Source organism: Rhamphochromis longiceps, linkage group LG18, assembly GCF_057381845.1.
Source record: "Rhamphochromis longiceps isolate RC_006_pf linkage group LG18, R_longiceps_female_GT1.1, whole genome shotgun sequence".
In the NCBI taxonomy this organism is placed as follows: Eukaryota; Metazoa; Chordata; class Actinopteri; order Cichliformes; family Cichlidae; genus Rhamphochromis; species Rhamphochromis longiceps.
Window position 1 is genome coordinate 3,824,084 of NC_140574.1, and position 13,220 is coordinate 3,837,303.

Genomic DNA, 13,220 nt, shown 5'->3' on the forward strand with positions numbered 1-13,220 from the left:
GTGGCTCAGCCGACAGGGACGCGCGGCAGCTTGATCTCTTTCTAGACGCTCCTCCCTTGACCTAATTCTCGCTACCTTGTTTGCATGTTCACTTTAAAGGCTCGCCGAAGGCTAGAAGCAGTCTGAGTTTGTGCTCAGTGCTGCTGTAGTGACTTAAGTCATGCCAGTTCAACTACAAAGCAGTGTGCAATCAAAAGTCTGAAGACGACATATTCAGCTTCTCCTTACGTTAAGTCATGTATACACTGCAGTAGCGGTAAATGCTCATTAATAAACATGGACAAAAACTCCATATGAGCAAAAGTGTCATCGTGCTGCTCTAAATGCTCAGGTTTGTTTTCTTTAGTTTCAAAACCACTAAGCTGGTGTCACGAAAGCACCCAGGTCGTGTTTTGATGCTCAGCTCCAGGCGTGAAAACCCAGACTTCAATAATCAGCTGATGATGCAACAATGGCGACATCCATCTTTCATGTATAAACGATATTTGACTAGGGCACTTTTGTGGGAAAATCCTCTGCTGATTTATGTCTGCCACTTTTATGTTTCAAATTATATAATGCTTTGTGAGAAAGGGCACACCGTCACATCAGTGCCACAAAACAATGGTGTAAAAGGAAGTTTGAATAAGTACAAAGGTCCCTGTTCTGTTGTCATATGTTGGTCTTTGCAGCAGTGTGTTCTGTTATTAATGTGTATACATACATGTAACCCCCGCTGGCTCGATGCAGCCAAACACTGCTCGACGACTAATCACTGTAGCCAGTCCAAAGACGGGAAATGCCAGATTCAGAAGCGGTTGCCCTTTAGGCTGTAGACTTCCTGAGGGATGTGCATGCCAGGAAAAATCACAGCAGCACGGCTCATAGCCCTGCCCCCTCCGAGTTCTTCTCTCATTAGCTGAAGACTAAGGCTCGCTATCTGTATTGTGGAATATGAAGTAATAGATTCAGATTTCAATTTAATTCAATTCATTTGTATTTATACAGCACCAAATCACAACAACAGTCACCCAAAGATGCTTTATATTGTAAGGAAAACCCTACAATAATACATACAGAGAAAAACACTATGAGCAAGCGCTTTGGCGACAGTGAGAAGGAAAAACTCCCTTTTAACAGGAAGAAACGTCCGGCAGAACCAGGCTCAGGGAGGGGCGGGGCCATCTGCTGCGACCGGTTGGGGTGAGAGAAGGAAGAGAGGCAAAGAGACTGGTTGTGGAAGAGATTAATAACAAGTATGATTCAGTGCAGAGATTTCTGATGTGGATTTTTTCTGCGATACTTGTTTTTTACAGAAGAGTGTTTTGTGTTTTGAATGGAGTTTTCACAGGTAGCAGAGGGTCAGAGAGGGGACTGACATACAAGGAAAACTTGGCAGTACACAGCAAGTCTACATCACAGATTTTTATATAAAATATTATGTAGCTTCATCCAATTTCTGGAAACAGGTATGCGTAACAAGAGAAGGAAATTCTTTTGTGGCTTTGATCTCTTGATGGTGGAAATCCTTGTTTTAAATATTTAAAATGTTCACAGCTTTCCTTTAAACTTCACAGGGATTCATGTTTGAAACCAGATTCTCCTCTAAAGAGAGGAAACCTAAAGAAAACATCCAGCTCCAGACGCTGATGATAAATTAACTGTGCGATGATGAATTTCAGCTTGTATTCATTTTTTCTGCATAAAGTCTGAGTTTCTACCTAGTGTGTTTTTTTCATGTATTCTGATGAAGCTGACATTTGCGTCTCTCTGGGCTGCATGTGCAAAGATAAAGAGTGGAGTAGTAAAGTGTCTTTTATGCTTGTGAACAGGATGAAAAGAGTGAATCAAGAGAACCTTACCTTTCAAAATAAAACACACAGTTACATTATCAGTGCTGCAGGTTTTCAGCAATCTTGCATTATTATCATTGGAGCTCATCTCTGTTTCATTTCTTTCCGGCTCAGATGTTTGAAGGTTAAGTGATGAACAGGTTTGCCAAGTGACGGCTTGATGTTTTAGTTAGCAGAGGTGTCAAACAAAAGGCCCGGGGGCCAGAATCAGCCCGGCAAAGACTCCAGTCTGGCCCACTGGGGTGCCATTGGAAAATTTTAAACTTTGGACTTTCACTGGTATTTTCAGATGTTTTACAATCTTTGCTACTGAGAAATATACCCCCACCTCGGCTTTAAAAGGCTGACGGACAGCAAGTGGGTTGGTGGGCGGGGCATTCAACTTTGCATACACAGGACTATAGTATTTTCAGGTGACCTCATTGTCAAGGTTAAAGGTCAAGTTTTCTCTTTTAAACATGATCACCTGAGAAAGGATTTTCAAATTAAAACAGCACGAGATAATCATGTTTAAAAAGTCATCCCTGGGCAGCTGTTATGAAGGGGGAAGTATTTAAAGTAAACCCAAAGCAATTCTGTGTCACGCTGTAAACAAAATTTATTTCTGAAGTAAAGTTTGATCTATTTTTCAGCCCCCTGGTACTTGCTGCGTGGTCATCCATCATCCAGGGTCATTTTAGTTTGAAAAAGCACCGATTTAATCAGATGTGGATTCGTGCAGCTCAGAACAGAAACCACGCTCTAGTCTCTTCCTGTAAAGATTTATGTTTATGGGTCAATAAGCCTTTTTATTACTTCTGTGCTGCCTTGTTTATGCATTTTATGGCATTTACACCAAAATCACAGTGTGGACATAAAACACTCCCAAACCCGATCTGAGTTTGTGCTGTAAAGCATCACAGCTGACTCTGTCTCTATTTAACAGACGCATGGAGCATGTCGCATTCAGACATATCGTCTGTATATTTTTCCCACATAAATGAGCTGAGATTAGTCTGAAATTAGCTGATAATAAAGTCTGCATACCGTCACCTCACCTGTCTTGGGCCTGGAGTGCGTAGCTGATGCTCATCAGCCAGTTTCCTCATTATAATGAAACCGCTCCAAATATGTTAATGATTTGACACAAAGGCCATGCGTTTTCATTCATATGCAAAAGATGAATTGTTGAGCTCAAGTTCAGTTTCAGCTCCGATCTCTTCGCTGTGTGCTGAGAGCAAACAGGGCTGAGCTCACAGTCACTGTTCTCCGTTGTGGTTTTTATTATGCAGACAGAACTTTTCCTGATGCTTTTAGTTTGCACCTCATTTCCTCCTACCTGCTAGGTTTAAGTGCAAGCTCTTTTATTTCTGAAAAAACAAATGACATTTCAAGTGACAACTAGAAAAACAGTTCAGTTTGCAGATAAGTAAATAGACTGTCAACAAGTCCACAGTTTTCAAGCTCAAAGGCAGGAATGGGGCCTATCCTCTGGTGAAACTCTCGATGTGCCGCTCGACTAGGGCTGCTCAATTAATCGAATTTTAATCACGATTACGATCTGGGCTTTCAATGATCATTAAAAATGACTGAGCCGATTATTAGCCCCTCCCTCGTGCTTTACTCTCGTGTGGCAAATCGAGCGCACCTCTCTGCATTTCGAACACGCATCACAACAATTAAGAGGACCCAAGGGAAGCTCGGAAAGCTAAGCAGAAGTTAATTTATTTTTTATATTGCAAACATTTGCACTGTTATCAGTATTTGCACACTATTTTATATTATTTTTTAAAGTCATTATTCAATACATTGTTATTGTTAACCCTTTAAATCCCTGTAGAACCTGAACCGCGTAAGCTAGCGCAATAATTTGTTTTGCATATGAAACCGGAGGAGTTGTACTTACATCTGATGCCATCAGCTTGTCCTCGGTCACGGTTTCCTTCCACATAAAGCTTTGCAAAAATTGCATAAAAAGCGCTTGCAGGAACAAAAACATAATATTCCAGAAACACGCTTTGCCGATCCGATCAGCTGTTCGTAACACTTCCCACATTGAAAAAGACGTCAACGTGAACTATCGCATGTCCGCCATTTCCTGTCCGAAACCGGAAGTGACGTCATTTTCGCGGAAAATGTAGTTTTTTACTTGTAGGCCTTAAAAGCCTATACTGGTATTTTTATAAGTCATGTTTGACTTTTCTGAATAGTTTCTGGGATGCTTAGAACTCGAATTGCACTGCTGGAAATAGTTTATTTTGATGCACCTGCTGTTTCCTTTGCAAATTTGCATCATAGGATTTTTTTTTTCCTGCAGTATATAAAAATAGCTGTATCTCCAAAATAAAACTATGAAGACACTCAAGATAAATTTCCTGTGGTGGGAAACTATTTTTTGCAACTTTTTTGTATTTAAAGTTTTGAGGGATAAACCTCTTAAATTTCTCCAAGTAGAAATATATGTAAAAAAAAACAAAAACGATTTTCAATTTTTTTGTAGTTTATTGCACTTTTTTGCAATTAATGTAGTTACTATGGACTTAATGCATACATATTATTAAAATATGGGCTATAACAGTTGTATAGCAACTTGAAATGCTCCCACAAATGGCACTACAGCATGTAAAAAAATAAAATAATATAAGCTCTGGTGGACTTGGTTCTATGGTAGGTCTTAAAGGGTTAAATAAATATCGTCAAATAATCGAGATCTCAATTTCAGTGAAAATAATCGTGATTATCATTTTTGCCATAATCGAGCAGCCCTGCGCTCGACGATAACAGCCCAAAGTGTGCGCGTGAGATAAATCAAAGGAAACAATCTGAGCTGTGTGGTGGATCAGAGCCCACTGAAAACACAATCTTGGCTTTTGCCTAGCTGCCCACAACAAAAATCTGAAGGAGATCCGGTGTGCTGTGCAGAGGCACAAGTAGAAGGCGAGGGAACAGGTCACAGAGGGAGCTAAAAATAGCAGCAGAACACAAGATACTCCAGAGGTGCACGAGAGTCAAGATTTTAGTCGGCCTCAAAGCACATTCGTCATTAAACAGAGGACTTCTTCTGAAGCCCGACGCAGTCAGACACGGTCGATAGTTCAGCTACACTCTCGGCTGAATCCAGGAAAACACAAATAAGAAGGATTGTCGTCACTGTAATCTGAGGTTTACCTCAATACAGGCATTTCACCAATAAAGGCATTTCCAGCAAGAACCTCAAACTTTAAAATATAATTACGTTTTATTTATTATTAATTATAATGAATAATTAATAAAACGTTCACTCTGTGGTTGTGAGACGTGAGAATCTTTCATCTGACAGTAAAAAGTGATCTTGCTTCTCGTGAATCATGAGGCACTGTCTGATAGACCTCTAAATTGCTGTCATTTATAAGCTCCAGGTAGCTCTGATTGGACTCACATTTGCATGTAATGACGGTCAGAGGAGCCCTGACATGAAACACAGAAGAAGCGGCATCCGCTAATGAAGGTGTTTGTTTGAGAACCTTCATTTAGAGACTGAAAACGAACGTTTAATGATCTCTCTGAGCACGATGGATGTCGCGCGTTAATGTGTTGAATGAAGCGAGATGAGGTGAGACGTTGGATCGGTCAGAATTGGTGAGAAATGTTGAATTTGACTACGTCTCCATCATCATTAATGGCTGCCAGCTCCACAGGTTTCAAACACTTCAAAGGGTAATTTGTAATATGTGGCTACTTAATAATGATGGGTAGCTAATGTCAATGGGCCTGAGAAAATGACTCTGATCCTCATGTGTGACCTTCATCGCTTTTACCTTTGGAGCCAACATGTCGTCTACGTCAGGATGGGCTGTACAGCTGAGAAAGAGTCAAAGTGGAGGCTGAGGTCATCGATAGAGAAAAAACACCAAAGGAGGACATGTGAGGAAGAGGTTAATTTCCTTTTTCCTACGAGCGATCCTTGATCCTCGTTACAATGACACTCAACAGCTTGTCACTGTAAGCTGCTGCAGTTTTACCCTTGAAGGAGGGAACTTAACTGTAGCCTTGAGTTTGTAACAATTTTTAAACCTCTGGGGACAATTTAATTTGTACCTTGATGCAAGGATACTGTTACGACGCCCTCTGCTAGGCGATAGGAGGGGAGAAACATACACAAGCCCTCTCATGAAATCAGAGTAAATAAGGGGTTTTATTACGAACATTGAACTGAAAACCGACAGGGCTGTTCAACAGACCACCGGGAAAACAATTAATACACAAAGAAAAGAACAGGCAAGAGTAAAAGCTAAGGGTTAACTAAAGTGGGCCAGCAGACACAAGACTGTAATAAAACTAAGGTCAGCTGTATATCAGAGTTTACAAACAGAGTTCAAATATTAGGCAGACGAGGAGGACACAGCATGTTCACGTCAGCGCAGCAGTTGCCCACCAATTTGCACTGAAGTAAAAGAGACCATACATTCTTTGGCCAGTGTAGTCCACCTGCAATGCGCTCAAACACTGTGAAATAAGAGTCTACCTCAGTTTCTCTAAATGCTGGGACTAATGTGATGTGCCTACTTACATCAAAGCTGTCTTCTGGCTTCTTCTGGGATGGTAACTGCGGGGCTGACCGAGGTGTAGGAGGACTGGCAGATACAGCGGCTCCCCTCTCTATCTCCAGAGCCCTAACCTTTAAGTGCATGGCATCCACCTCCAACTGCTGCTTTTTTAACTCCACCTCCTTTATGCGCAGTGTTAACTGCAGCTCTTCCGCAGAAGGGCCAGTTTGAGAAGGGAGATTTTTCAGTGGGGCAGGAATACCAGCAACAGCTCCCAGCTCAACTCCCTCTGCAGGACCTGGCTCACCAAACAACCCCCTTTCATGCAGTTTAATACACAGGAGTTCTTTAAGCTCCTTTTTCTTTGCATTCAATGGCACAGTCACATCAAAGAAATTGGCAATAAGAATGAGGTCATCCTTTTTACATCTGTCCAGCTTTTCTTCAGTTGGGCCTAAAGCGAAATCCTCCAATTTAAATTCCATACTAACACACACCCTCCCACACAAGAAAAAACTGCCAACCAGAAAAGTAGAGCTAACCAAGAACACAGGTAACCCACCTGCGACAACGGCAACGAACAAAGAACAAAGAACGAGTCAACCCGACGGAAAAAAAAAGGATGGACGAGCCCCCAATGCAGAGGGGGTCGTAACTATACAAAAATGGCCCTCTTATAAAAAAAAAAGGTGCACAGTCTGCAGAGCAGTGTTATTGTTATTCACACAGACACTGAAAGTGTGTCTTTAAAACACTTTTCTAGCCTCACTGAAGCTTTATGTGTCTCATATCTAAACAGTGGATCCTAAAACTAATGTGTTTGAACTGAAACCCAGAACTAACTTGCTGTGAAGTGATGTTCTGCCAGTGATACAGAGTGTATGTCAGATTGTAATAAATGTGTCCCACATAACTTAAACCAGCGGTCCCCACCCCTCGGGCCACAGACCATGAGTCGTTTGGCACCGGGCCGCGAGAGTTGAGGCTCGGGTGTGAAATTTATGGTTTTCAGGGTTTTTATCATTTTTATCATTAACTCCGTTTCCCTGGGTCTTTCCCGTGTGTTGTGAATAAATCTTCTTTTTTTGGCACCGATACTGATTTTGATTTTTGGTACTGATTTTATTTTGTTGTATTTATCCACGACACCTTAAAGGCCGGTCCGTGAAAATATTGTTGGACATAAACTGCTCCGTGGTGCAAAAAAGTTTGGGGCTTACACGGTAAAACCTGAACATCTAAGAGTCAAATTTATATTTTACCTAAAATTTTAGAGACATTTAAAATTTAGACAAAACTGTGCCGACAAGTATTTTAACACCTTTGGTACATATGTGAAACCTTTTCTGGACCTTTGAGGTCGGACATTTAGTCCTTTATAGTTTGTTTTTCATGTTTGTGCATTTACACAGCCTGCGTGAAACTCTGTGTTTTACTCCAGTGTCAGCTCTGGTATGGGCTAATAGCCTTTAAATGAATAAGTAAATGATTCATCAGTTGTATCTTTTTGGATCTGCATGCTGGTGACCTCATGAAAGTATAATCAAAATAACTGCAGAGTAAATCCGGATGTACTGACCTCGGTGTTTCTACATTTGTAGATTTGGCCGTTTTCACAGTCAGACTGAAACGTCTGTAAGCAGAAATGATCTCACCCGAAAACCTTTGGGGGGGAAAGCCTGTAATGATTCTAGTAGACTTGATTTGCAGAGGATGAAAAGGGTTGCTTTAAAAAGAGAGTTATGGCAGCTTTTGACCTTGGATATATTTTAGTTAAAGGAAGGCCGAGTGAGACGGGAAGCGATGAAGTGGTAAATTAAAACCCGAGGAGACCCTTGTAAAGAAAGAGCCTTGCGCTGTTCAATTACCTTTTATAATAGTGCATATTAATGTCTTGCAGGGTTGTCTGGGGTGAGGGTTTAATGGAGTTTAACTTTGTTTCTGGAAAGTTTTGAAGGTTATAATAATAACAGGTGGAAATAAATGGTTGCGCATTTGCTCCGCTTGTATCCAAACCTTTGTTTTCTGTCCTTCATTTCACGATTTGCCATTTTGATTCTGTTTTCACGTCCCGCACATGAGTTACAGCTTTGTTATAATGCGTGCTTGTTTTAAGAGCTTTGTCACCACTAACCCGAGTGCAAAGTGAACCTGCTGCAGGGGTGAATGGAAGATGCATGACTTGCTCTGAAGTGTCGGTCTGATAGCCGATGTTGCATTTTGGTCTTCCCTTTTCTTCCTTTTCCTTAACTTTCTTTTGTGTATGTACTGAATGTAACTGTGTGTCTGTTCTTCTTTTTCATTTGTAACTTGAATGAAACCAAAAGGGGGACAAGCAGGTTCATTCTATGTGCATGTGCTTTCCCTCTAGACTCTGGCTGCCCTAACGAGAAATTCGATAAATCTGCTTCCAAACCATCTCGCACAAGCTTTGCATGTCCACTCTGGTCCTGAGGAAATTAACAAGCGAATAGAGAGCGCCATCGACTTACGGAGTGGCGATAAGTTGAGAAGAGAGCATATCAAGCCTTTCTCACTGATGTTTAAAGACTCCAGCCTGGAAGAGAAGGTAGCTGGGGTTTTAGACAGATAACTGTTTTTTTCTTTCTCTCTCCCTCCTCATATCTTTTCCTAAATGACGACTTTCAGAAGCAAAACAATAACCAGCAATTTTTTATTGTCCCATCATGAGTAAGCTAAAGGCACATGAGGTACTACTGTGGGATTGCAGGAACAAAAAGACTGACATTTTGTATTTTACTGTCAATCTGAGTCAATTTAAGATCCCACAACTTTTAATGACTTAACAAAAAAAGTTGTGTTTTTTGGGGGGAGGGGATACGATGCACTGCAAAATAGATTTAATGTTCAAGGATTTTCTTTTAGCTAAAGACTTACTCATCTTTGTAGCAAATGGACTCTGAAGTGTGCCACCACAATAATTAATACAGCAGAACGTAGAATGCAGAAGGTTAAGCCAGACATTGGCGTCGACCTGGATTTTCTCTGAAAAGCTCTGAAATGAAGCAAAACAATGAGCAAAACAAGAAAACTGACGCCACAGAATATCTATCAGACATCTAACCAACATCTAACCCTCCTTCCTGTAGCACACAGGTAGTGTTTGGGATTTAGGCTTCATCACTCTAGAGTAAAAGTAGGAGAAGCAACTTTCTTGCTTACCTCCTTCCTTACATTGGATTCTTTCTCCTCCACTGCCTGTTTGCAATTAGTTAGCTAGTCAACCGCTTTTGATTGTAAGATTGCACAATTCACCTGCCTCCAGACTGACTGTAAATTATCACCCTTTAACTCATAAATGCAGACAGATGTACACATGTAAGTCTGCATCTCCTTGCAACAGGGAACACAACTTAACTAGTTGCCAACTGTTCCGCTTATACACCTTGGTTGTCGAGGCCCGGGGCCATTTTGCAGTTAAACTGCTGTCCTGTGGCAACTATGTTGCTATTTATGGAGGAATTTATGAACTTAACTGAACTCGCTTCATCTTATTGTAAGTTTATTGAAAGTTTTGAAGTTAGAATAGAATAGAATAATCGTTTAATTGTCCCACTAGGGGAAATTTGGTTGTAACAGCAGTTGCTTTGAAGGCAGCAACTGATTGCAGTGAAAGTTGTTGCAGACCTCGTTTTATCTTCAAAGCAGCCACTGCAAGTTTGTTGCACATGGTCACAGTCGTTTTGATTGTGTCATGGTCCCCAAACACTGTTTTGCCTCGTGTGGCTGTAGCATTAGCAAATGTGTTGCATATAGAGCTGGGTGTCTGATAAGTATATATCCTGCAGGAGCATATGCTGGGATGGTGGAAGGCTTCAAACAGCAGGCCGTGTTGCAAGGTAGCAGCAGAAGTGACATGTCAACATTTTCAGCTTAAAGCTGTGAGTGTATGTTTGGCTCGTAAATGACTTTATAATCAGTCAATAATTAATGCATTTGAGTTAGTATATTATTATCCATAATTCCATTATGCAATTTAAATGAAAGAAAGTGAAATTAAATTCTTCTAATTAAATGTATTTTAGGATTCTTCTCAGGTTTATATGTTCAAACAAAACAGGTTAAAAATATACAACAATTAATTATTATTCTGTTGGCACACTTCACACTCCGTAATAACAACACAATCAGCTTCATCTCTAACATTACAGACTAACTCTGCATGGCATTAATATCTTCTGTGAGTTAATGTAACTATTATTCTCACGCATCAAACACGTGTAACTGTGACTCATGTTTGACGTGCTTCAAATCTGATGAAGGATGTGAGATTTTTTTTCTTCGCCAAGCTTCGAAGCTGGATGAAACATGATGTTTGCCAACACCTGGAGTCCAGTTTCCACCTTCAGTTTACTCATGACCAAACGTCCATGCCGTGGACCCCTTTTACAGTCCTGTGGAAAAAGTTGACAACATATTCAACTCTATTTTTTTTCTTTCTTTTTTTTTACAGGAGCACACTGCATTCACTAAAGGAAAACAGCATGACAGGAAAAAATATGTTTTTTCTCAAAATCCTGACTTCCATATCCCATAACTGCAGCTGAACGTGTCATAATGATGAGATGTTTGAAATATTTATTTCTGTTAAATGTACTATATGTAATACTAGAGTGTCTACATTAGGATTTATTATTATAAAATTTTATTTATTGTTACTTTTTTAATCATCTGTGGTATGTCGTTTAATGTCGTTATTGTGTTAGAAACTACACAAAAGATTATTTACAATTCTATATAAGCAGTAGTGTCAATAGTCAAATGACCTTTGATGAATTAATCTGCATCATACCTTACTATTTAGCAGTTTGTGATTTTATTAATCTGAAAACAAATTTAAAGATATTTAAAAAGTGGTTTTGTGTTTTATTTCGTCTTTAAAAGAAACAAACTCAAATACAAACATCTAAACGGGGTTAAACACAGCTGCCAGTTTTCATTGCCGTTATCATGAGATATGGAAGTTGGAAAGTGTGTCTGTGTTTTCCCGCCTTTTCTTTAGTGAATGCAGTGAACTTCTGAAGCTTTTGGTCCCTTTTTACCCTATTTTTTGTTACATTACTGAGCTCACTTTGACCTTTAAGTTGACTTTCGTTTTGCCTCTCCCTCTTCACATTTGTGTTTCCCCTTGAATCTTACATTAAAAACTTTTTCCAAGAATCTATTATTATTATTATTATTATTATTATTATTTTGTTGCCCTCTTAACCTCTTTAGTAAATGTGCAGTGATTTGCTGTTGGCCTCCCTCATCTTTTTTTGCCAAAGTTGTGACAAAACGTGAAGCATCCTCTTGCTAATTTCCCAGCACCCTTTGAGAAAGAGACAGAGCGAGGACGGGGCAGCGGGGGTTACAGGGTGGGAAGTTTTCAGTGAAACAATTCAGGGCAGTTTGGTCAGACTGGTGACTCAGGTCAAGTTATGTTCGTGTAACTCGGCAGAAGCCACAGGATCAGAAAATTAAAACGTGTTAACGTGTAGACTTTAAATATTTTTAAATTAAATATTTAGAAACAGTAAAGTATTTAGAAGCAATAATAAATATAGCTATCTGATGAGACAGTGAATACTACTGTTATGATTGTGCACTTAGTAAGCTAATTAGCATGAGTACGCTAGCATGGTGCTAGGCTAGTGCTAGCTTAGTGCTAGCTTGGTGCGCTCCAAAATTCAAAAACATCTTCCAAGTGTTATGAGTAATGGTTATGATTAAAACAGTCAACTAGTGTTTTAATATCTCCCTTTGTGTACTTGTTAAACAGGCTAGCGTATCTCTTTCTGTTTTTAGTGTAGCAGCCAAGCTAGTCTTCTTATTTAAGAGAACAGGTCGTTTTATCAAACATTAAGAAAATTCTTGAACCTTTGGCCAGGTGCAAATAGTCTGAAGGTTTCCTCACAGGTCTGGATTACTTACATTGATTGCTAGCATAACTATACCAGGTTTCAGAATATAAAAATTAGAAAGTAGGTCTATATGTAAAATACAGAGAAAAAAGTAGGAGAAAGTCAAAAAGGTTGAGGCTTTTAGAAATCCTTATTAGAGTTTTTTATTTGGTTGAGTTGTTAGCATTGATACTTTAGGACTAAAAAGACATTTGAAAGAAAAAGCTAATTAATTTGATATTATTCCTACTCTAAATATAGTAACCATTTGAAGTCCCACCTGAGTTTTAGCTTTGCAGTCTGCTTATTTTGACACGGCGTGCATCGTTTTCGTCTCTGACTCTGCTAAAAGCTAGCATTGTGCTTGTGAGCTTCGCACCTTCCCCAGGACCCCACAGCTAACCCACCAGCTCCTGTCTCTCTCTAACGCTTGTGTTTGAACCGTGGCATGCATCTGTGGCAGTGTACTGGCGTGTTTGAGTTGCATTTTGATGTCTTCTCTGTTTGTCTGAAAACTTGTTTCTCGTCTTCCCCTCACCTGCTCCTCCTCCTCCGTCTTCTTTCTCTTTGTCTTCTCTTCATTGTGCAGTATTCACAGATGAGGGACGAGGTTTTCAAATCCAACCTGGTGTGCGCCTTCATTGTGCTCGTCTTCATCACAACCATCCAAAGCCTGCTACCCTCTGCCAGGTAAGAGAGCAGATATTCAATAAAATGATCATTTCAAAATGCGCAATCTCTTAATTCTGCATGTGTAGCAGCTTTTGCACCTTCAGTGTAAAATAGGAACTTCCCTGACCCTCTTGGTTGCGTCTAAGACACTGGGGACTGATTTTTATGTGGGTGTAGCACCAAAATCCAATGGATACACTGTTTATGTTTGCTCCTGAGTTCCACAGTCATGGACAGGGCGCATATGGATTATTTAGTGAGGCGCAAATGCAAAACAGTAGATTAGAGATTACAGGTTTTACAGTTCT

The 13,220-nt window shown here is 40.0% G+C and overlaps 1 protein-coding gene across 1 annotated transcript in view; it reads left to right on the forward strand.

Moving 5' to 3' along the window:
* The window catches only part of adcy8 (adenylate cyclase 8 (brain)), a 142,227-nt gene that overhangs the window by 78,743 nt on the left and 50,264 nt on the right, over nt 1-13,220 (forward strand). The window contains exons 8-9 of the mRNA XM_085388505.1: nt 8,709-8,906; nt 12,830-12,930. Of these exons, the coding sequence (XP_085244631.1) occupies nt 8,709-8,906; nt 12,830-12,930 (299 nt within the window). The remainder of the gene's footprint in view (nt 1-8,708; nt 8,907-12,829; nt 12,931-13,220) is intronic.